The 24,196-nt window shown below is 43.0% G+C and overlaps 1 protein-coding gene across 1 annotated transcript in view; it reads left to right on the forward strand.

Annotated features, from left to right (window-relative positions):
* Positions 1–20,369, forward strand: part of LOC113004937 — a 30,703-nt gene extending 10,334 nt beyond the window's left edge. The window contains exons 2-3 of the mRNA XM_039456203.1: positions 16,747–16,980; positions 20,187–20,369. Of these exons, the coding sequence (XP_039312137.1) occupies positions 16,747–16,980; positions 20,187–20,309 (357 nt within the window). The 3' untranslated portion in view covers positions 20,310–20,369. The remainder of the gene's footprint in view (positions 1–16,746; positions 16,981–20,186) is intronic.
* The last annotated feature ends 3,827 nt before the right edge of the window (positions 20,370–24,196 follow it).

Genomic DNA, 24,196 nt, shown 5'->3' on the forward strand with positions numbered 1-24,196 from the left:
GTTACGCACGATTTGAGGGTTAAACGTTTATTTAGAAAACTTTTTTTTTACCGTAGTTTACGGTATTTGTAAGTATTTTTCATCGAAGATTACAAGTTTGTTAAATATTCTTCAGATTGCAGAATTGTCAAAAGTATAACAAGTACATAATATCTTCATCAAAATTCTCCCTACTCCCTACTTTCTTTGTATCCTTAACTCGTTTACAATCCTTCGATAGCTCTCTTAATTTCGTTTTAATTCCTCGTTACTCCTCTCATACTTGATATGCACTTTGACTCTTCCTAGCCTTTTAAATCACACGTTGATGCTAAAGTGCCAGGCTGCATTTGCTTGTTTACGTCTCCTTTATTCCTTTTGGCACATTTTCACCAACTCTCAAAAACTTCTCTTCTCTCAACTACTTGTTGTTGCTGTATTCGATTACGCTGACGTTTATATTCCAGCTCTTAATCAACAATTGCTTAATTGAATTCGACGCGTCCAAAACTCTTGCGTTTCTCCTATTGTGTTCGTAAATACGATCACGTAGTGATACCCTTTGTATCTGAACTCTGGATGGCTTAAAATTCAGCAGCGTTTTGTCCTCTACTCTTACGCTGTCTCGTGTTCTGTATTCTCCGTTTCAATACACCTCTCTATCATCTCCTACATTTAAACTCCGAGCTTCACTCTTCCATTAGCACTTCTGACCGTGACCTTTCATCCTTTCCTTTACATCATTCCGCTAACAGTAAATTTTGTAGTACCTTTTCCTATATTTTCCCCTATGTCCATAAAATATTATAACATATTTCTTCCTTCCATTCCAAATTCTTTTCCTCTCTATCTTCTTTTCGCTTTGTAGTTGCTCGTTTTATTTCCTCTCTCATTTCGCTATAACTGTAATGCATTGGCTTTAGTATGGGCTTAGATTAGGTTTGTATTTTATTTTACTTTATTGTTTTCATTGCTTTTATGTGATAGTTGCGTGTGAGAATTTGTTGTGTGTATCCATGCGTTTGCTTATACGTGAATTTGATTTTTTGTGGGTGTGTTTGCACGCTGTACAGTACGAACGTGTGCGTGCACGTTTGTATGCTCTTGTGTGTTTTTTTTTGCATTTGGTTTTGCCAAATACACTTGATCTTGTTGCACTTAATTTTTGTTACTATTAACAGCAACTTGCTGGTTCCTCACTATTTGTATTTTCCATAGTTCTATTGCTGCAGTTATTGATTTCAGATCTCAAATTCTTGTACATTGCAATAAAGCTTATTATTTAAAAAAAGTATAATATTCTATTAAAAAAGTTTTTTAAAGTTCGACTAAATCGGAGTTGCAAAATAGCCGGTTTTACATCTAGCGGGGCGGTTTGAAATAGGTCGAGTTGTACTATTGTATTCCTTCTCTCTCTCTCTCTCTGTCTCTCGTAAAGTACAAACTTCAGCAGTGGACAGACTGGTATCGTCATTCCGGCACCAAGTGGCCGCGATAATAGGACCTATGACACGCACATACGTGCATACACGCGCGCACGTCTAAGTTAAGTGGCCGGTACTCGCTGAAAATAATGTTCAATTCCGACGTAACTGCACCTATGACCCTGACCCCACGATTTTACCTTGAGCGCTTATTCGGATATCCCGAGGAATACCTTCGTGTGTATGTGTGTATACGTGTTGCCACATTTGGATCGTTCTTAATCTTAGAAATGCACGTTGCACATTGGTGTCTAATCCTCTTCAACATCTCCTTTCCTGCAACTTTGTTGCATCAAAATGTACGACGCAACATATCGCGAATATTTCCATCCATATCACGTTACTTGTTTTACTGACAATGAAAAGTTTTTTCAATGTTTAGTTGACTTAGCATTAGGACGTTTTTCGAATTTTCACGGATATACATGTAGATAGCCATTCTTTTTTGAAAGAGTTGAGCAAATCAACAGTGAAACATTTTAATTGGAAATTTCAACCGATGAGATTTTAATTTAATCCGAGAAGAGTCAACATCATTGCGTACATACAGATTTAAAAGATGTGAGTAATCTTTATCGCAAAGTACGTCCGAGAACATGACCTTGCAAACCTTGTAACGTGCACGCGCGAAAAAGGATTGCAAAAGATTCAGACGTGTATACACACGTGTATACGCCTAATGAATGTATTGATATTGTTACGCAATTACAGAAATCACGTAGAATTTCGTGACAAAAATTTATGATCATCTATTAATTTCGCTCACGAGTCAACGTTCCTCGTTTCTTGGCGTGATTATTGCCAATTTTATTTGATTTCTTTTTTTCTTTACATTTTTTCTAGACGTGTTTCGCAACGTTGACAAAATGGACATTTTTATAATTTGATATGATAATTTTTATGAAATCATAAAACAGTTAAATTATAATGTAATATGAAGTAAATTTTATGCTAACATTCTATATGTATAGGATTTCACAATTTTGTCCTGCGAATTTCTTTTCCTTTAACAAACTATACTTATAATTGGTTATAACATTTATGTATCCATTTTGTAAAATAAATAATCTTACAAATACTTTGTAGAGATATTAAAGTTTACTTGAGTCATTGAAGAATTTTTTTATACTCGTAGTGAAAATTAATTAAAAGTATCATGACGCAAGGTGTGTAGAGAAAGTATAAAAAAAAAAAAAAAACAACGTGTGTACAGAATATTAACTATTTATCATACACCCGCAAGTTCTATTTTATTCGAAAATACAAGAGGTGTGCGGTTTACATTATAATTCACTCGCGCCGTCCGAGCGTTTCATGCATAAACATCCATCGGATAGAAATCAGGATCGTTTACCGAGCAAACGATCTTTTTCCCAGTCGAAAGACGAGACAGGGCTCCCCTCGGTCCCTCTTTGGCTCGTCTGTCTCGTAAACAGCACTTAGCCGGGCGCGAAACGCAGCTCATTGGACGGAAGGAGTCGCTGAAACGTAGCCGGTGCACGCGTCGCAGTTAAGTGGCTAAAATAATGTCTAATTCTGACGTAAGTGCACCTACGCGTCCCTGATCTCCTCGCGGCTCGGAGGGGACCGCCGCCGGTCAACCCCCGTTGGTTCCCTTCGTTCTTCGCCCTTCGCCCTTCGCCCTTCCTCCTCTTCCCATCCCTGGGTCCCACCACGGCCACGACCGTGCTCGCCGCTTTCAGCCTGCGTTGCGCCGCAATCGGATGTAAATGCCATGCAAATTTTCAACGGGGGAGAGATAGAGATAGAGAGGGCCTCCGAGCACTCGGATGCAGGTACACTATCGGCGTACCCGGCTACCGAATGTACCGGGTGGCGCGATAAACGGGCCCGTCGCGCTACGCTGCCACGCCGCTCGGCCGCGGGGGGTGACCACTGACCCCCGGGGGGAATCGAGCACGAATTCCGAGCGCGGAACCTGCTGACAAATTTAATGGCCGTCCATTAAATCGTCTAAACCGCGATAGCGACGAAATATTTACCTGCGGAAAAAAAGGGCGCGTTCACCTCTTCCGTTCCTCTTTTTCGATCTTTGTTCTTCGTTTCTTTTTACGAGAGCAATCGAAAATCGCGTGTACTCTTATCTCTAATGTGTGCAACATAAAAAGGGTTTAGGTACGCTGTTTTCCACTTTACTATCGATTTAATGCTATATGCTATTGAACCGAAGTGCACGAAAAATGATCAATAAGGAGCATGTTAAATGCTTTATATAATACATCTCTGCGATTTCATTCGCTAAATGTGTGCTGTTTTAATTTTCCAAAATACTTTATTACGTTTTATACTATCTCTCCGTGTATAACGAGAAACGGTCGACCTTGCGCGTTGCAGGAAAACTACCAAGGAGTGCTCAAGTTCCTCTCGCCGGAACTCAATTTCTTACACTTGCCAGCTCTCTCTCTCTCTCTCTCTCTTTCTTTCTCTTGCGCGCGCGCGCACCCATCCTCAAGAGGATTTGCCGTAAGATTTGCATTTCCATCGCATCGATAGAAGCTTTCGTGAGCGCAACGGCCTTCCATGGATGTTCCGCACTTTCTGGATGCTTTGCTTTTCGCTGCCTTGCACTTCATTTTTTTTTTTTATCAACGATATTATTTTCCAATGATGTAAAATCGCTTCTTCTTAAAGGAGAAATCAACATTGCTTGAGATTTCTACGATTTAAGTCAGTTATAACTTTTGTCTCTCGTAAGAGGTTTAAATAAATCTGATAAAAAAAAACGACGGTATCCCTTGTTTAAAAGATGCTTAAAAGATATTTTTTCTCGACACTTTTTCACGTACAGACCGTGTATTTTGCGAGACGCGGAAGCGTGCCGGACAGATGGAGAGAATAGTTGGCAAAAACTCACAGCGGCCTCCTGAAATCCAATTCCATGGTATAGTGTCACAGATCCCGTTCGAGGGTAGACGCATAGGGTAAGGAGAAGCTGTGATGTATCGGAGCAGGAGGGGCGAGAGAAAACGTGAGGAATTAGCGGTCGGACGCGTGCAATGTGGACGCGGCTGCATTGTTGTCCGGTAGCATTAGCGGCGGTAACAATATGGTAGGTGAGAAGCTCTCTTCCCTCTCTTTCTCCCTTTCTCTCGAACTAGCGAAACGTAGGACGAGAGGGGGCGCATCCCCGCGCGCAGCGTATCAGCTCTTTGTCACCTTTGTTTGCGTTATAAATAAGGGAGGCAGACACAGGGGGCTCGCGTCGATCCATCGTGGCGCCATCGAGAATTTTGCCAAGTGCGCACTCCCGAATTTCGCATCACTTTAGAGAGTCTCGCTCGGACAACGGGAATTCTCGTTCATCCATTATGTTCTTGTTGCTACAGCACTGTCTGGTCGTTATATAAATTTTATCGCCTGCAATTACATTTTCAGAAGGCAAAACTGCCGAACATTAGGCTTTTATTATTCAATATTGCAATTCTCAATTATTTTGAATACAGTCGTAACGTTCTCGCTCTCAGCGGCACTCGCGGCACCCTCGTGTATACAATAACAAGCTCGAGATATCTTGCTCGATCTCTCGCGGTTTCCCTGGGCGATCTTCCGTGACCAAGGATCGTCCACTTAGACTCATCGCGGATTCGTGACTCGTGCAATAGCGTGCGACGAAGATCGTCGTGAGTCACAACATCGGCGATAAAGTTGCAAACGGTCGAGTCGCGTCCTTAGATTAATCGACTGCGGTCTAACGCCGTAGTTTCGCGCCGGTGATTTTCCGATCGTTGCTTCGGGATTTATGATATTGAGCTGTTTCATCATTCGCGTTGCGCAAAAAAAAAATACGATGACTAGCCAGTTTCACATCATAACATGCATAATTAATGAGATTTTCACTTAATAACGAATAATGGTAACACGTCGGATTTTTATTATCCTACAAAAAAATTGTCTTCCGTTATTGTTGATACGATTACATTAATGCAATTAGTACGATATTTGTAAAGTTAAGCACGTAACGCACTTTTTCTATTCACACAGACTCGCGGAGATGGAATCATTAAGTACGAGGCAGTTTCATCGTATCGTTGCGGTATCGCACCACGTGTGAGCTCGGAAATGTATTCCATGAAATGTAATTGCGAGAGCGTGTAGCGACATTTCCTCCTATAGACATAGGAGATTTTCCTGATTAGGCGCCAGCATGCCGCTATTTCCGCAAATTATTTTTTTTCCCCTCGCCTCCGAACGTGCACGTCGTGCTTACTACGCGAAAGAGCGTATGATTAAATAGAAATTAATTCACGACATTATTTAATTTGCTCATCGTTAACCTCTATAACTTTCAAAAAGATCGCCCGAGATTATCATCGTCGCTATTATCCAGTCGGGTTTTTAACACGTTTCTCGTTATTTATCCATTACTCCTCTTTTTCCTCCCGTTACCTTGATTGATCCGCGATCTATCGCGTTATGCACGATGTTAGACAAACGATCTTATCAATCTCTGTTATGTAATTCATGATTAAAGAACGATGGAAACCGGTTCAGTCTTTTTTTCTTCTTAATAGCGAAAAAGGTACGTGTATTTGTTATATAAATATAACTGTTAAGAAGAGGAAAGCCGATGCGTCATTGAGCATGATTCGGCTACCGGGTGTCCCTTTATTATCACGTCGTTTCGACGTAAAATGATGGAGCACGTTTCGCCAGGTTCGCCAAGCCGATTTTTGGCACGGGGCCGCGCTGCTGGCTGTTCTCGCTTCGATCGACACCTTTTGTGGATACACGCCGTCACAATGTGGCCATTGTGCGCGATCCATAGTTTTTGTCCGCGCGTATTTCCGCGCTCTCGATGGCACACGTCGTCGTAGTTTCAGCCACGCTGTGGGGACCCGCCGTTTAAAGGGGGGGCCCACGACGCAGCTGTCCACGTTCGCCCAGCGTTTCATCGGAAAAGCCTACAGGCTGCTCGACTTCCAAGTCGAAAGAGATGCCGCTCCTCCTTAACACAACTCTGCGAGTCACTCGCAACTCGTTTGCCGTGAAATGACTTTCTTTTTTTAAACATCGGTGATACAAATTGTTCGATATAATATGTTTCTCGATAAAGACCTCGCGAGAAGTCGTTGGTTCCTAATAAAATTAATGCGCTCGGAGACTGATAATGATAATGATTAAATTCATTTGCTACAAACTGCCGATACCAAAATATATGTTCTCTGATGTACATATAATCATATACATTAAACAAGAATCGAGATTTATTTTTTCTGCTCACGTGATCAAAATTAAATAGCTTAAAGCAGTTATTATTTTTCGATAAAATAATTAACGGTGTCCTACCTTAATTATACAGCTTTAACGCGCTAGGCCCAATTTACTTAAGCGACTACACCACTATGTAATTCCGCGATGGCCGCGAATTTTAGTATCAGTAAATAACGCGCTATTCAATTATCACGGTAGCCGATCACGCGACTTCGATAATTCATTCCTTTTTCCGTATTACGAGAACGAGCATAAATTTGCTTGTATCCGTGGGCACGATTTCGATCTCGGTCTTTCCATAAAAGAAGAACCCCGCGCCCGTAAGCGTGCAATAATTCTCTCTATTCTACACGGTGTTCATTAATTACGGATGGTGCGCGCAAGAGGGAAAAGAGAAAGAGGAATTATGGATCCAGCTTTATCCATGCATCGCCCAGGTACGGTCCAAGGCAAAAGGGATGTACGCGCTCGCGATATTCATTTTTTTTTCTGCTGGTACACGTCGTGATAAAGCTCACACCGAAGGATATTTATTGCCAAAAAAGTTCTTACGGCCGTTCATAACGTTCCCGCTTGCATCTCGACACGCGAGAATCAGTCGTTCGTAAAATGTTGTTCAAACGATTGCGGATATTCAAACGATACTCGCACGTCCAGAATATTATTAATTACAGAATCATTGATGAGACGTTGTTCAGTATAAAATACGCGATTATTACGAAAGTAAATTGTTGGAATTTTTATTTATCGAACATCTGCGAATTAGAATTTTGTAGAGTTTCGATAGATTCAAATTTTCTTGTTTCAAACCCACGTGGAAAGGATGATTTTGTTAACGTGTTTAAAATTTTAGATACAGATTTGAAAATGAGTTTTGTTATTATAAAAATAATTATAGAACATTCGAGCATGATGCGGAAAGCTATCACCCAATTTGAGTATCCTACATCATTTTCATGGCCCAACAAAATTATTTTCAGACCTGTGTTTAACTAATTTTTAGACACTTGAACGCAAATTTATTCTTTCCGTGTGAATCTGCGTAAAACTTTGTTAATGGCCAAGTTAAAAACCAAGCAAATATTTTAATTGCCAACCGTAGAAAAGTTTCTTTCCCGTCGATGTCTGTGCCATCGGCAGCGGTACAACTGGCATTTCATCGGATTTACGGAATAAAAACGTTCGGCCTTTCGCACGCGCAGCAGGGGTCACGAGAGAAGTAGACAAAGTAGACAAAGTAGCGAGCGCAAAACACTAATACCAAATAAAAATAGTTTATAATCCGTAGAAGTTAAGATCGTGCGACAATGGATGCTACGGAGCGTATTAAAGGGTGCTTACAGGATTACATGGCTGGTAGGTAAGCGTATTTGGTGCGTTACGGACTAGGATTCCTTTATGAGAAAGAATAAAGAAGACGATGGATAATCATATGGCTTTTCTCGACAAAATAGCTCGTCAGAGATAATTGTATTTGCTCGAAGTAAAGCTTCGTCTCGTTCAAGAGAATTTAAGAATATCTGTGAAAATAGTGTATCTGACATAAATGAAATGTATGTAAATAAAACGTACATTTCTGTCACGTACGAACTTTTTATCGAGCAAACAATTGTCTTAGTGATCACAGTTCCGAGTGAATTAAAAGCCTGGTGCCAATAGATACAAATTGCTGCGGCCCTTGAATATTGATTCTAATATCGGCTAACGTGTAACCATAACAATAACCGTAACGAGTCGTCGGATACGAGCGACCGTTACAAGAGATTTCGCGGGAAATGTAATAGCAGTAAAAAAAAAGGATACACACGAAGGCGACGTAATGCAGGCTGCACCAAATGCGATCGATCAATAGGGCTTTTCCTCGCGCAATTAGTAGGCGAATGGCGTTTACCCGTTAAATACGACGTTCGGTAGGACGTAACAGCGGTAATTAGCGTGTCAGTGGCTATGCTCACCGGCATCGATAGTCGTTTCGTATCTTTCGCCGTTTAATTATGCCTCGTTAAGATGTCGAGAACCCAACTGGGTTCGTGAACGATTATTCTCTTCAAAAACATTTCCTAAATGTTTTCTCTTTTCTAACTATGTTAGAACGGTATTCCCGGTAGAAAAGCATAAGCGTTTCCCCTTTTTTAATTCTTCGGTTAGACTTTTGCAGTAAACGTGGCCAAAATCTTTCGAAAGTGTCAAGTCGTAAGAAGATTTAGAAGATTTACTACTCTCTGTGGTACAAATTGCTACTGGGCGCGCGATGAACTCGACGGCCTCGAACGTCGCGCGTACGACAAAATATGGAGTCCAAACAAGGTGAATCTGAATAATAATGGATGCTACAATGGCGCGTCAAAGAGTTGCCGACATCTCGCTTCACGACCGACTGCTTCTCGGAGAACTCTCGCACTCTCTCTCTCTCTCTCTCTCTCTCTCGCATTTTCTTTCTCTCTTCTTTCTTTCGCTGAAGAACCTGGTTCCGATCTGTTGGCGTGAACAGGCGCGTGAGGTACAGAACTCTAGTAAGATTCAAAGGGAACGCTTCGCACGTTCTCGGCTCCGGTCCGTCATTCGTGCTATTCTACATCGGCAGAGCAGAGAGAGAGAGAGAGAGAGAGAGAGAGAGAGAGAGAGAGAGCCACTATCGAAGAGCAAGGGGTGTATCTCTCACCATGCAGGCGAACCTTTGCTTAAAGATCCGAACGTACGTGCCTTTTACGTGGTCGTGGTTGTGACGAAGTCGAAGGAAAGGTAGTGCAACCTGGTGAGACAAACCGTGCTAAAAGGGACGAACCGGGTGGGGGGAGGGAGGGGGGCAAAGAAAGCCCGTAATCCTATGAGTACGATTGCTAGCACGATCTTTTTCGGATACCGCCCTACGAGAAGTCAAGCGAACCAAAGAAGTGTCTATCGGTGAGACCCGACAGTTTGGCTAGAAGGTTCAGAACGTTGATTCTTTCCCCCTCTATGTCTTCCGGTATTTTGCCCATAGTTTTTTTTCAAAGTATGCGATCAGGTCAACATAGCACAGAATTATTTTGTAAAGAAGTACGTGCTCTACGGAACTTCAAGCAAATTGTTCTCTCTTTAGAGAACATAAATCTACGTCACAATATAAGTATCGAACCACTTTGTTAAAATTTTTTATATTATCTATTCTCGTAGAAACGTACCTTACGGAGAAATCGCCTCAAGAGAGAAAGAGAGAGAGAGAGAGAGAGAGAAACCGACAAATCGACAAATGTTGCTAGGCAAAGGAATTCACATCAATCGAAAATAATGTGATAAGAATCGGAAATCGTGTTAATAACTAAGGTCGCATACTACATGCATTTATTCGCGATAACAATGGGCGATAGCATCGCGATATCTGAGAGAGATCGTTATTGTAAACTGCACTTGTAACAGCCCCGCTCGACGGAGATCAGACAGAGTTTACTGCGCCCTTGTCTTCTGTTTTATCGCGAAAAACATCCGCCATTCTCGCGGGATGCAAGAGGGAACAATCCGGTGTAAGGTTTCCAGATGCGAATCCACGAGGGCGCGAGATACGGCCGATCGACCGATCGAGGATTAAAAAAGTCAAGGTAAAACGTGGCGGAACCGGTGCGGATAACTTCGCGGACTTAACAACTCGTGGAGCCCGTCGGTTCGTTTCGCGCTTTATCGTCACTCGTCGATGTCTTTATACTCTTCGTTAAGCAATTCCGATTTTCGCCTTCTCCATTCGACGATCATCTCGGCCATTTCCTGTGAGAACCCGGCCTCGTTGCGGCCTCGAGATATGGAGTCCGGCGACTACGTTTCTCGCCTCGTTCCCCTCTAATTTACGCGAACTTGAGTTAATATCGTAGTCCTCGGGAATGTACTGAGCGCGCAGATCACCAACTACCTACGCACGTTTGTCGAGTTTTAGAACTACGCGTAGCCGTTGCAAATATTTTATATTGTGTCTAATATAGCGACGCACGCTGCTGTTTTCAAACCTGGGTGTGTAATATCATTACAATGATCCGCTTTATCAACATATTCTTAAATAATTAAGTTATCGATGATTGTGAGTAACACGGTACCCTTGTCGCTACTGGCTAAAGCAAGGAAAAGTTGCTTCCTGACTTTTCGTAGCAGCGTGTGGGGCTCTTCTACTTTAGAATCTAATGATGACAGATCGATCGCAAGATTGATCATAACGGGTGTTCTTGGAAAAAAATCGTGCGATCCGCCCTTACATACCGGTGGTCCCTTTCATTTCTCGAAAGAGCCTTGGAGGAAAAAGAGAAAAAGAGAGAGGCAGGGCGAACTGTCATCCTCCGCATAAGTCCACGGGGTGATTCGTCACGGGCGTGAGCTAACGACGACGACGTTCCAGCCTAATCACGTCATCGACGTCCGCGACGCTCGATTTTTTTCTCCCATATCGAGATATCTGTGGCGTTATACGTTGTTACCGCATACCGTCGCGTCCTCGCTCGCAGGAGCCTTCGTCGTCGATCGGTTTATATCGGACTGTCACGCTACCGGACACCGTCGGTAGCGTAGCCCGATTGCGCTGACGGAGGTACGACGCGGCGGAATTTTTCAAAATCGGAAATCCAAAAAACAAAGAGCGTATTCTTTTTAGATAAGAATAGGTTTTTTCTTTAAATAACACTGTGTAAAAGCATTGATTCTCAGAACGGAAAAATAATGTTAAATAATGTACATAATATGCGTCCTTTATCCGTGCAAAAAGAATCTGCGTTAAAACGGATAACATTCGCGATAACGTTCTATTGATTCATCTAGGATATTTATAAAATTCATCATGGAATTTATCGCTTGGAAAAAAGTCAAAGACATTAGTGGAGACATCGCTGGTGAGCGCGCGAAAAATATATCGCGCCAACGACGACGGACGGAGTGAAAGGAAGAGTTAGTCGCGAGTTAGTTCGAGCCGCATCCGTCATACCGTTGGTATTTTGAAACGCTCTTCGCAAACTGCAAAGATTGTCTCCCTCTCTCTCTCTCTCTCTCTCTCTCTCTCTCTGTGTGTGTGTGTGTGTGTGTGTGTGTGTGTGTGTGTGTGTGTGTGTGTGTGTGTGTGTGAATGTTTTTCCGTTATGTAAGAGCATGGTGGTTACACGACAATGAGAATCCGCCTCGCTCTTCCGACCTCGAGAGAGTAGCGACGACAACGATGGAGAGGTTGCGAATTTCCCTTGCGCACCGCACGAATAATTACATGAAATATCGATTTTCGACAGGCGGTGGAGCGTGTTCTGGTCCTTCTTCGCTTTGTCCACCACGCTTTCAAGAGCGCTGGATAGACGTACTCGAGTGGTCGAAAGAGCGAGGCCGTTCGTAGAAGGAGACAGAGAAACAGAAAGAGAGAGAGAGAGAGAGAGAGAGAGAGGGAGAGAGAAGAGAAGGAGGAAGATCAGGTAGAGGATAGTCCGGCAGCTCGGACTGACCAGCGGGTGCTCCGGATCCGACTGGACCGGTTTTGCTTGGATTCCCTAGGAGTTCTAGCCTTCGGGAGTCTGCAAGACTGGCTCTCGGCTTTCTGGGATTCTCTCACTGGTCACCACCGGTTACCGGTCACTACGACGCAGAACATTAGGACGGGCACTCGTCTCTCAGACTTCTCTTCTCGCCCTCCCTCTCTTTCTCTCTTGACTTCTTCTTTTTCTTTCGTTTTCTCTTGCGTCTTCGTCCGTCGGGAAGAAAGTTTTACGCCGCATCGCTGCTGGACGGTTTCAGCCGCGATGAATTTCAACGTATCATTTATCATCAGATGAGGGCGGCGGCCGCTTGCACGCGCTCCTGATGACTTGATACCGAAGGTAACGATCTTGCGACATCGATACACCGGACTTCCATCTCTTTCGTGTAAAACGAGCTAATTCGAGATTTCCTAAACAAATACGTGCCAGGGGGGATTAATTGAAGTAGCGTGATTGAGATGCAATGCTTTGATCTTTGACATTTCTCAAGTTTTTTTAATTAATAATTTAGTTAAAATGGTTTATACAATTTAGTTATAATGGTTTATACAATTAGAATTATAAGTTAATAACTCTCGAAGACTTCTCACCAGAAAAAAAAGCTTTGTCGCAATTTCATTTTAACTAGGGTTCGCGTTCTTCATCTTCGTTTCGAAATGTTTTGTCGAGGTGTTGTCAAAATCCAGTTTAGGAATCGAGTTCAGCCTCCTGAAACGGTCCTGAACGACCGTTATAGGTGACGGCGGCGGAGATCTTCGTTCTGGAAAGGTGAACTGACCAGCCAGTTGCGTCGCGGTTTTGTCTACTCGGCAATACGCGTGAAAAGAGATGGTCGTTGAGAAAAAGGGTTGCACGCAGGCTTTACTTGGCAGGGTGGCAGGCGGTCTTCTGCCTCATTGTGGGAACGTCCCGATGATGGATTCAGTCATTAATTAAGTCAAGTTAAGTGGGAACCTCCTGGCTCATTTTTTACTCGCGTTCGAGGTATACGAACTACTTGATACGCGATGTGTATCCTCGTTGTTTATTTATTATTTAGCCACGCAGCCATTAAATTCAGCAGCTTCTAGCTGCTTATTTACTCTTTTAAATCTTGATACGTCGGATTAATTAACACGTTTTTAGTACCACATGAATTACTCAACCGGCAATAACATAAGGGAATTATGCATACCTAATTTTTTTTCGCGCGATCACGCGGCAAGTCACGCAAAATTTATGCACCATTGAACGTGTTGAATTATATAATTATTCCTACGTAATAAATCTTTCATACGTGTAATACTTAATAACTGCTGGTTTATTCGCATTAATTTCGAGGGACTTAAACTTATAACTTCAACTCCCTGCCTTGTGCGTTAACAACTTTATTTACCTCGTAATCTGCACGAGATCTCCTATCCGAAATTAAAGTGCAGAAAATGGGTGAGAAAGGGAGATTACAGGCCGACATATTCAAATTTCGGTGAAGACAATGAAACTTGAGTTTCAAATTCGTAGTGCTATCAAAGGCTTTTCTTTGACAAGATAACTTGAAAGAATGTGTAGCTAAAAGCAGAAGTTACGTTAGGTAACAGAACCGAAGCAGTTTTGGTTCCGTAGTCATTTAAATTTTTTTTCAATTTTGTTTGCATTGTACAACATAGAATATGTTGAAAATATATGAATATAACACAAATCATTCTAATGATACAAATAATATTAAAATAACTTTTTACTTAACCGAAAACAAGAATAGGAAATTACCAAATTAGCATGTTTTGAGCGGTTTTTAAAATTGTTAGTAGCGTAAAAAATTATTCAGGAACTAGATTCTCGGCGCGTGTTCCTATAGAGAAGACCGAGTTGTAGGTCAAACCTCACCAAGTCACCGAGAATTATGCTACCTGCATGCTAACATATTTTTTTTTGCGTTTGCGTGCCCGTCGCGCCAGCGTGCGCGTGGACGACAGGTGATACGCGTGACGCCCGCACGAGATTTCGGGAAATCGCATATATAGAAGGGTGCCCGTGGAGTGGAACGCCGGGATTATCGTCGTTGTCTGGCGCTTTAAAGGTGCCATTAGCCACGGCATGTCACGCCGGTGGTAAAAGAGCGCAGCTGATGAATAGCGCGATGATCGTCGCTCGCGTCGCCTCGGCTTCGAAGAGGGTAAAGTCTACTCGACCGCGCCACCGCACATTCATTATGCCACGAAATGAAACCGGACGCACGCACGACGCTTCCGTAATGGCATTTACGTAATCACCGTGACGGATTTCTTTCGAGAAAAAAGAAAAAAAAATCATTTCGACCTGTGATCAAAATGATTCACACGAATGGTGAAGATTCGGAAATCTCGATGCTTCGCCTAGAATTCTAAGAATTGAAATTATTACCATTTTAATAAGATTTACGTCAAGATATTTAATGATAATTCGATCTTACGCAAACGTCAACGGAGCCCCTTGAGAATCTCGAGACTTAATTAGCGGAGAGGTAACAAACGGGGGTTGCATTCATTTCATTTATGCGACTCCGATCGCAAACGGTGCGGCGCGCAGCGCGGCGGCGACGTGTCGGCTACGGCACTTCGGTGTCGTTAAACTTGCGACGGTCGCGGCTATCAAAACGACGAGTAAACAAAGCACTGAATCAGAAATCGATATAAAACGAGGCGCTACGCGGCCGGTGATTAATAGTAAACGCGCCGTCTTTTTTTCTTGTCTAATTTATTCGCCCCGTCAGATCACATTTTTCCGTGCGCGCGCCTTAATAACCGTTTAATGCTGTGCTAATGACTGCTCTTCGCCGCGACTAATGATTTTGATCGTCCTGCACTAACGACAGCGTCATCGGCATTCAACAGTAACAGGGCCGCTGTGCAACCGCACACGTCGATTACGTTGAAGATGAAGATTTATGTAAAAATATTCCACCGCTGAATAGTGCTAATAGTACGGACTCACTATTTCATTATAAAAACGACAACGGACTGTCTCGGATTAGTCTCTTCTAATTCATCGCCCGTGCTATTATACTTGATAATAATACAATTGATATAATCCTAATGATTATATGCTATTTAAGCGATTAGATAATATATACAATCTGTTATGGCATATGTTGGTAGCGCCGAGACAGCTAGCAGTCATTAAAGCAAGCGAGTAGCGGGAATGCCCGTTATACATATTTAACATCGTATTTATTTGTATGCTTCGTTTTGGTGAGAAATCGTTGCTCCTCCGTTCGATTTGCATTCGCGATTTTCGTTAGCATGGAGAGAAGAGAGAAATTGCCACCTGTTTGACAGATTTTTATTTAACGAAAAAAAAAGAAAGGGTATGATTTCATACATTCAATAACTTATTCAATTATAATCTCTCGGTACATTCAGAATTATTTTTCGATTATTTGTCTACGGTGTGTGTGTGTGTGTGTGTGTGTGTGTGTGTGTGAGAGTGTGAAAACGATCGTTTAAATTACTTTACCTCTGATTGTACTTAATACTTTTACCGAGTACTTTCCATGCACGTATCGAAATTTGCGTACCGATACGCACGATTTGCATGTCGGAGAACATGCAGCGAGATGATCGTGGACAACGGGCCTCGTTTCCTCAAAACGCAAAAATTAGCGTTGCCTCGGGGCAAGAGAAGGAGGAATCGAGTGATCGTGTAAAAGGAGAAAAAAAAGAGACCGGCCGATGCGGCTCGATGCATCCGCAACAATGATAATTGCAAGTTGTTCCTTTCATGGCACCGCGCACGATCACCCGAAAATAAGCGTTTGTAATGGCATATCTTTCTTCCGAGCGGAGACCCCGTTGCTATTCGGTGAGCCTTTCTTTGGCGCTGCTTCTCTTCCGCCTTTCGTCCTTCGGGCATCGGGGGACGAGGAGCCATTGGCTATCTCTCGACGATCGCGCGAGAGTCGCTGCATATTTTGATATAGCACGCTTCAAGAATCATATTTGTTTGATCGTTGTAACAGAAACGGCAGATGGTTCTTTAACAATTTTCACCGGTCGAAATATAGGCGGTGATCTCTCATCATTGTATCTAGAGTATGTAGAGCACTCACGTAGTTTATTATTCTCTATATGAACTGAAAAGTTAATTTACATAAGACATAGTGCAATATGAAGGATTATAACGATAGATTATAACGGTATTTTTTTAAAAGATAATTTTCGAGAACTAATAGAATTTTTTTTTTTTTCCAAGAAAATATATATCGCCGATAGAGCAGTAATAAGTTACACTGAATTACAAAGGAGTTTTGCATCCGCCTGTACATCCGCGGATTCCATCTCGTGGGCCCGACGGTGTAACAAGCGAACGCACATAATGATATTAATCAGGGCGGTGTGTTCGGCTTCCTTAAAATTGCCGGCAGGCTCAATTTCTCACTTAAAATCTAATTAGAGCTTACCGGAGCTCGAGCTGCCGCAGACCGGCCGGGATTTAAGGGGACGTGAGGGGCGGGAGTAAACCGAAAAGGGGTCCCGTTCCCCTTTCCAACACAAGTGGACCGCGAATTTGACCTCGGAATAAAGACGGAACCCAAGCTAAGGCCCTATTTTGTGAAATTGCAGTTTCCTGCCCTCGCCGGATCGCCGATCGTCTCGCGGACCCATATTCGGACCTACCGAACTCGACGATCGGCTCAGCAGCCCGGCCGCCGTCGTTCTGCCGGACTTAGTCAGGGCCCCCGAACAAGCATCCAGCCGTCAAGGATCGTCAGGACTTTCGGGACGTCCGGGACGAATCGTCCGTCGATCGCGCGCAGTCAGGACACTCGGGCGGGCCCAAATATCGTCGGATTTGAGGTGAGACATTTTTTCTATTTTTACCCCTGTAGTAATAAGACTTTTGGCTTAGAAAGCCAAGAAGAATACCACACACTGAGACACAATACACTGAAATTTTGGAACGCTGCAATGAAAAGTGAAGAGAAACACTAGTTTCAAATTTATTTTGTTTTCTTTATTATCTTCGTACTCCTGTTAGATTTTTGAAAATATATTATCAACCTCACGTTCAGGATTGTCGCGATATTTGATTGATGTATGGTAGCCGCAAATATTTGATAGTCCGCGTGAGAGTTTCAGCCACGATAAAATACGTTTGCATTCCGCGATCGACAGGCTGGTGTCACTCGTTTTCAGGATACATCGACATTTAATGCATAATTATATGCATCGGATGCTAAATCGCGAGGGTCGCGCATATCGGGGATGCATACACGATAATAAAAAATGCGAGGAGGGAGAGGGGAGGGGAGGGGAGGGGATGACACAAGCAAAAAAGACGGCCAATCGTTAGCAAGGTACAAATTTCGCCATTTGCCGCAATAAACCTTCGAAGCCGCTTGTAACTTCTTCTTATGGAAGGCATGAGTAATCGCCTTGTTAGCCCTTATGGCCTATAGCCCTCATGCTCGCTCCCTCATCCGCGGGAGGGACAACAACAGCAACAACAACGGCGGACGGATGCACGCACCGATATGGAAGAAATAAAAAGAAGAGGGAAAGGTGAGAGAAAGAGAGGAAGAGGGAGAGATAGAGAAATAGAGGAGGAGAGGAGGAGAACCGATAGAAGTACCATACATACATGCGCGATCATACGTATTTCATCGACAACGGATACGTATGTACGTGTGCAACGGATGAAGCAAAGAAACTGTCGATGTAAGAGGAAGAGCAGGATAGGACAGTGAAAAAAAGAGAAAGAGAAGAAAGAAAGAACCGAAGAGAAAGAAAGGAAACAGTTAAAAACAGAAAACAGAAAAAAAATCAATGGGGACGATAGATAGAGAAAGAGGACTATAAGGGGCGGAAAGATGTAAACGGATAAGAGAGAACGGTGGATCTCGAAAATATATGCCCCTGGCACCGCCGCGCGTACTATTCTTTCATTTTCCGCGTTAAAATCGAACTAGACCGTACATATCGCCGCTCGCATCTACAGTACCTCTCGCGTTTCGCGTCGCTCGTTTTCCACGCGCTCGTTAATTAATGGCACATTTAAAATAGAAGGAACAGTCTCGACGGACGAGACGTGAGAGATGCGGGACGCGAAACGCGTGCACGTGATATGCAATGCAATACTTAAACACAAATACACACGTTTACTGCGTGTTTCCTTTCTTAACAGCAGATTTTTTTTGCAAACTCAAGTTGCACTACTTGATGAATATTAAAGAATATCATTTACTGAACGTAAGTCAGATTTTGTTAGCAAACGATATCGATCGCGTCGATCAATGATGTTTTGAAGGAATAAAAATAAATAGAAAGTAAATTTGAAAAAAAAAGAAACTTTAATTCTTGACTGAATAATCCTTGTTATCTCTGTTATTGTTATATCTCTTTCTTAATCATCATGTATAAATATTTGAATAAATGCATTTATCATTCGATTGCCGATTGTAAAACTGGATTATATCAAATCAAGGATTTCTTACATCAAGAATAACTATATATATCCAGTAGCCTTTCAATTCTCTATTAATAATATTAATGTGTGCGCATGTGAATGGTGGTATCTGTTAATTTCTACTCGATAATTATCGTGATGAATCGTCCCCTATGATTAGCGGCGATTGCGTTGCGACTTACGTGTTATGACAATTTTAAATAGTAAAAAGTTCATTTTAATTAATAATAAGCCGTTTACATATTTATAGTTTTTTTTTCTGGATTAAAATTTTGTGCTATACCGCTTGTAATTATGGAACATATACAAAAAACATGTTTCTTTCTAGAAAAACATCTCCGTAGCTCCAGAGATAAGATAGAGATAACATAAAAACAGAAGACAAAGATAAAAGAATATTTTTGCTAAATTATTATGTAAATCTAATTTTATTAGATACAGATCTAAAAATGATGTTTATCAAACAAAATAATTATATAGAATGCTCAAACTGAATGTTAGAATATAAAAATTGTGAACACTAAGAAAAAAGTTGTTAACTTCACTAATTTCTTCAAATCGATTAAATTTCTTCAGTTCAAACATTTACGTATTTAAATTAAAGATATATGTAGCTAAGTTAAATATATAAATGCTTAAACTGTTGATGTTCAAGTATTTTATGTATTTAAGTCAAATACATAAATAGTTGAACTGACAAAATTTAATCGAGTTGAAAAATTTATACAAGTTAATAATTTGTTTTCTCAGTATAGCACAGCTCATCGTGCTTGAATCGATCTTCATAATTATTTTCATAATCCAACAACATTATTTTCAGATCTGCGTGTTTCTAGCTAAATTTTCAGATACTTGAACAAAATTGTTCTTGCCGCGAAGAGATAAATTTGAGAGGAGATTCGATCACGTTTAATTGTTCGATGAAGTAGTATACTTTATTTCAGACGCAATTCACGAACATTATTTTTATGTTGGGGTGGATATAGGAAGATCGTGTCGTGTTTCTTGCCAGCGCGAGGAATTTCGCCGGAAACGAGTTGTCCGTTCGTCGTGCACACGGCACCCTCGGGATTCCTTTTTCCTCGTAATTCTCACGGGACCTCCAACTTCGCGATACACGCACGCACGTACACGCGCGCACATGCGCGCGAGGAAGTCGCGTGGCCCCATATCTTAAGAGGAAGCCAGGGGGGGTCCGGCCGAAGGACAGCGAATGAGGACTAACACTGTTTTATCGTGTAGCCAATTAATAACGTTTCTCTGGGGTTCCTCCACCTTCTCTCTCCACCGTCGCCAGCAACCTCCTCCGCGAAGAAGAGATCTCGCTTTAGATATCAACCGACCTCCCGAAGACGGGGGACGACGACGACGACGACGACTCGGGACCCCGTAACCGCTCGAGCTTGCGCGCTTTTTATTTGTGCGCCTCCCCCGCGTCGTGCCACGGGACAGTAATGAGTTAAAGCGTCACCGCGCGTTGCAGAAATATTAATTCCGTACTTATGTACCGAAGCACGCGTGAATTAAGCCGTGAAAAAAAAATCGGACGCCGGCCACTCGAGCACCTCCAATAAGAATATTTGCCTTTGTGTTTTAGCTTACAGAGTTGTCTCGCATCGTCCTCCTGCAAGCAATCGTTCCAGAATCCAGTCCCAGCCAGGCATCGTGTCAGTGTGTGGAAATACATAATTATATAGAATTACGGTATAAGTTGTGTTAAATCAATGTTAATCGCTGTAGCGAAGTGGGGTATTATAATAAATACATTATTTTATGTATATTCGTCGCCTCTGTTTTCTTCGGAAAAGGAAGTCACCATGTCCCAAGCACATCAAAAGACGAATTGACACAAGTTCCGATCGATCGAACGTACGTATCGAGTATCGAATGAGATCTGGCTGGATCTCTGACGTTAATCAGAGATTGCCAAATTAACGAGATCGAAAAGTAACACAGAAAAAAAATGCCAAAGTCGTGACAAGACTATTTCTCACCGTTGCGAAATCCGGAGACAAATCTCATTCGAACCGTCGAGCGTGCACGCGGCTCGCCGTTTAATTACAGTCTTCCGAAGTCGTTCGGAATTCGGCGACGGACCACGCGTCCTACGGAAAATTTGTCGAACACGTCTAATTCCTCTTCCTCTTTCCGCGCGCGGTAAACGGATCGTGTTACGATTACGAGGCACGGTCGTAATCGCTTTTAAAGGCACTTTCGGAGCTTACGGCTCCGAACTTTTCCTCGGCTACAAAGAAGCTCAGCTTTTTTCCACGGTCGTTCACCGTGCAACGGGAGGGAAGAGTGGCTCGTAAAGAGCGCCTGCAATAGCCCGGCATCTGCGATGCGCAATTAACGAAAGGGTTTTCGCCTTCACCCCGACCGCCACTACCGTTCCCTTCACCCTCCCACGGCGGCTTAAAGGCCAGCCGCCACACCCGCTGACAAGGCGTTTGATTTATAACGAGCTTTTACTTTTTAATTCCGACGCAAGTGTCACCGCGTTTTTTCTTCACCTCGAGCTGCCGGGAACCCATTGCGTCGCAAACGCGTACGAGACAGCCTATAATTTATGCACGATCTTGTTCAGCTTCGGCTTCACGTAATAGTGTTGGTCGTCAGTGTCGAGATTAATCGTAAAAAATTTCCCCTGCTATCCGTCGAATCGTAAAATTAATGCGTCATATTATTCGCAGACAGAAAATATACGTCAATTTCTTAGAGCATTAGTATTCTTTCCTCACCAACTTTTGTCCGACGATACAGTTTAACACGAAAGGTCAAACTATCATCCAAGCTCTAATTAAATTTTTAACAATAACGTAATAGAAAAAAATTTTAATTTTGTAATATATTAATTACACAGAAGTCTACTTGCTTATTTTGCGATAAATTAAAGAGGACTCGTTAGGGCGTTAAGGTATCGCGGCTTGCCGCAAGTCGCAGAAATAATCGACCGCGCCGCCGCCGCTCCTCGAGCAACTTTTCAGTGAGTATCAGCTTTGTAGCTTTAATTGTCGAAAGATAACACCGAGAAAGGAGAAAGGCGGACGGGGAAATGAGGAAGGAAAGAGACCAGAGATCGTGTCGTGAAAGTTTGAAGCTCTCGGTGGGTTCGCGCTTAACTCGGGATTTGGGACTCGAGGGGTACTTAACCCTCGGGATGGGTTATGAAATGACTTTATGGCAGATCAGAGGCTTGCTGTAGATTGCATAAGGGGTCCAGGAGTACCCACCCGCGTAGGGGTACGCGCTTCGGCCTCGCCGACAAGTCCGAGCTGGAAGGACGATCTCTACGGTATGACAACGAGGAGCCAGGCCCGAGAGAATTCCGTAAATGGAATCCTGATTACGAATAACGTCGTCCTGTGACCTTCCGAAATCTCCGCTCCTCGAATGCCTCGCTCGTGAATCGACGCGGCGCGCGGCAGCGGCTCCAATCCGTAAGTAGAATGTTTGAATGTTATTGTACATTATTTTATTGTATATCTGTAGAATTTGATTTGCGAAAGTATTGTCTTGAGTGAATAATTAAAGGAAAATATGTCGTCGCTATGAGATGCGATATTATTGTAAGTTGCGCTTGGAAAATGTTGCTATGTGCGCGGTTGCTACGGTCTAAAAATAAAGCAAGATTATCCGGTTTGAACGCCTTTTTTATGGTCTTGAAAGAGCTGACTGAAGCTGACGCAGTCTGACTCGTAATCATAGTATATTTTCAATATCAAATGTCTGACTTTGCGCGATTATGTATAATATGTTGTTATTGCGTTTTGATACTGTGCACTTTTCTCGAAAGAAAACGAGAGAATTAGTTTAAGAGATATAGAAAGTTTTTAAGTTACTAAAACGTTAATTTTATTTATTTTCTTTATTATATGCCTATTTACATATAAACTGTTATGAGATGGACGAAATACGGACCATTACGGATCATTATGCCAATTCTGCATTTATTGGGAAGTGACTAAGACCGTTGCAATGAGGCAAATCGTTTTACACAATAATGCCTGCTTTCGTTCATATTATAATTCTAACGTTCTTTTTATATAAAGTTTTTTTTAGAAAATTATAGTTATCTAAAAAATTGATGAAATAGTTATTACAGGAATATTTATAATCTGATATAAAAAGATCTAATTTACATTTCTGCAATTGTTTTATAATTTGTGTATAGCACGGCTCAGATTATTTCATTATTTCCATACATTTCACGGTATAATCGATCGATTACGTCGCATCACATCGGTCTTTTTTTTGCCAAAACGAAGCACACACGCGTCGCGGCTGGAATTTTCGCAGCAACCCGCCGTCTCTATTTGCGTGACGGCAGATACGCGAGATAGCTCAGGTTTGAGCACCTCTTTGTAATTTTACGTTGCCGTGGGGTGGCTAAAGCTGACGCAGTGGGGTAGATGGTCGGTGGTATGCCCAGTAGCCAATTCCCGGCTTTGGGCTCGACTCGGCGGGTCCATTCATCGCCGTGCATTACGTGACCGGTTTACCAATCCAGCCCTTCCTGCACCATCACCGCCGCCGCCGCCGCCGCCGCCGCCGCTGCTGCCGCCGTCGCTGCCACCATCACCACCACGCCTGGTCTATATACCTCTTTTCCGTTACGAGAGCTGGCGCGGAAGGGCCGTCGGGTATGTACCTGTGTGTACGTGTATCTGCCAAACAACCCCCAGAATCATATCGACCGGCTGGAATGGCCCAAACTCCCTTCGCGATTCCGAAATTCTCTCGTAAACGATTTTCCAAGGTCTGATTCCACCGTCCGTTCCGTCCCGCTAAAAACGACGCTCGACTCGTGTCATCGGCGGCGGATTTTCGTCTTGTCGCCTGTGTGTCCTTTATTTTTATTTTGTCTGCGGAAAGATCGTATCGCATTTGCGATTCGAATCACGCGCGACCACGTGAATTTTTACGTCGTTGCCCAGTGACCGATCGCTTCGCTGGTTCGTCTGAGAAAAATAAATTGCGTATTTATTCAATTTTCTTGAATTTAAACGCCTAAGTTCAGCAGTCATGTATTGTTTCGAATAGAGACGTGTATAGTTTCGGACGTTGAGGTCGCGGCGTTACTCAAGAACGCTTAGAAAGGATGAACTCGCCGCAGACAAATCGACTGGCCGCCGCAAAAAGGACAACGCCGCCGACGGGCAGGCGTGCGCAGGGCCTTAAAGTAATTATTCCGTCTATAAAACGGCCCGGCACGAATCTCCGTGACGAATTGCCCGCGATATCCAGCACGAGCAAACGAAACGCCCACGAAGAAGAGGCCGGCTGAATCCGCGCGAGAGGAGACTTTCGAGAGGCAAGTCTTCACAGGGGGGCGTCACGTCTCTGCGTCTGATGACGACGGCACGTTCGACTTGCGAGCCTTGGACGAGCAGCTTGGCCGAGAGGGCTGAGAGGGGAAAGGAGGAGGAGGAGGAGGAGGAGGAGGAGAGGAGAAGAAGGTTCACCTCGATCAGCTCGGTTTCTACACGATGATGACATGTTAATGTATGGACGCGTAGTACATAAGCGTGTCTGGAAGGAGGTGCCGGAGGAGGGCAAGCACGCTGGTGTGCCAAGCACGAGCCAAAGCAGGCAGCCCCCTGCCCT

Source organism: Solenopsis invicta, chromosome 12 (assembly GCF_016802725.1).
Source record: "Solenopsis invicta isolate M01_SB chromosome 12, UNIL_Sinv_3.0, whole genome shotgun sequence".
Lineage (NCBI taxonomy): Eukaryota > Metazoa > Arthropoda > Insecta > Hymenoptera > Formicidae > Solenopsis > Solenopsis invicta.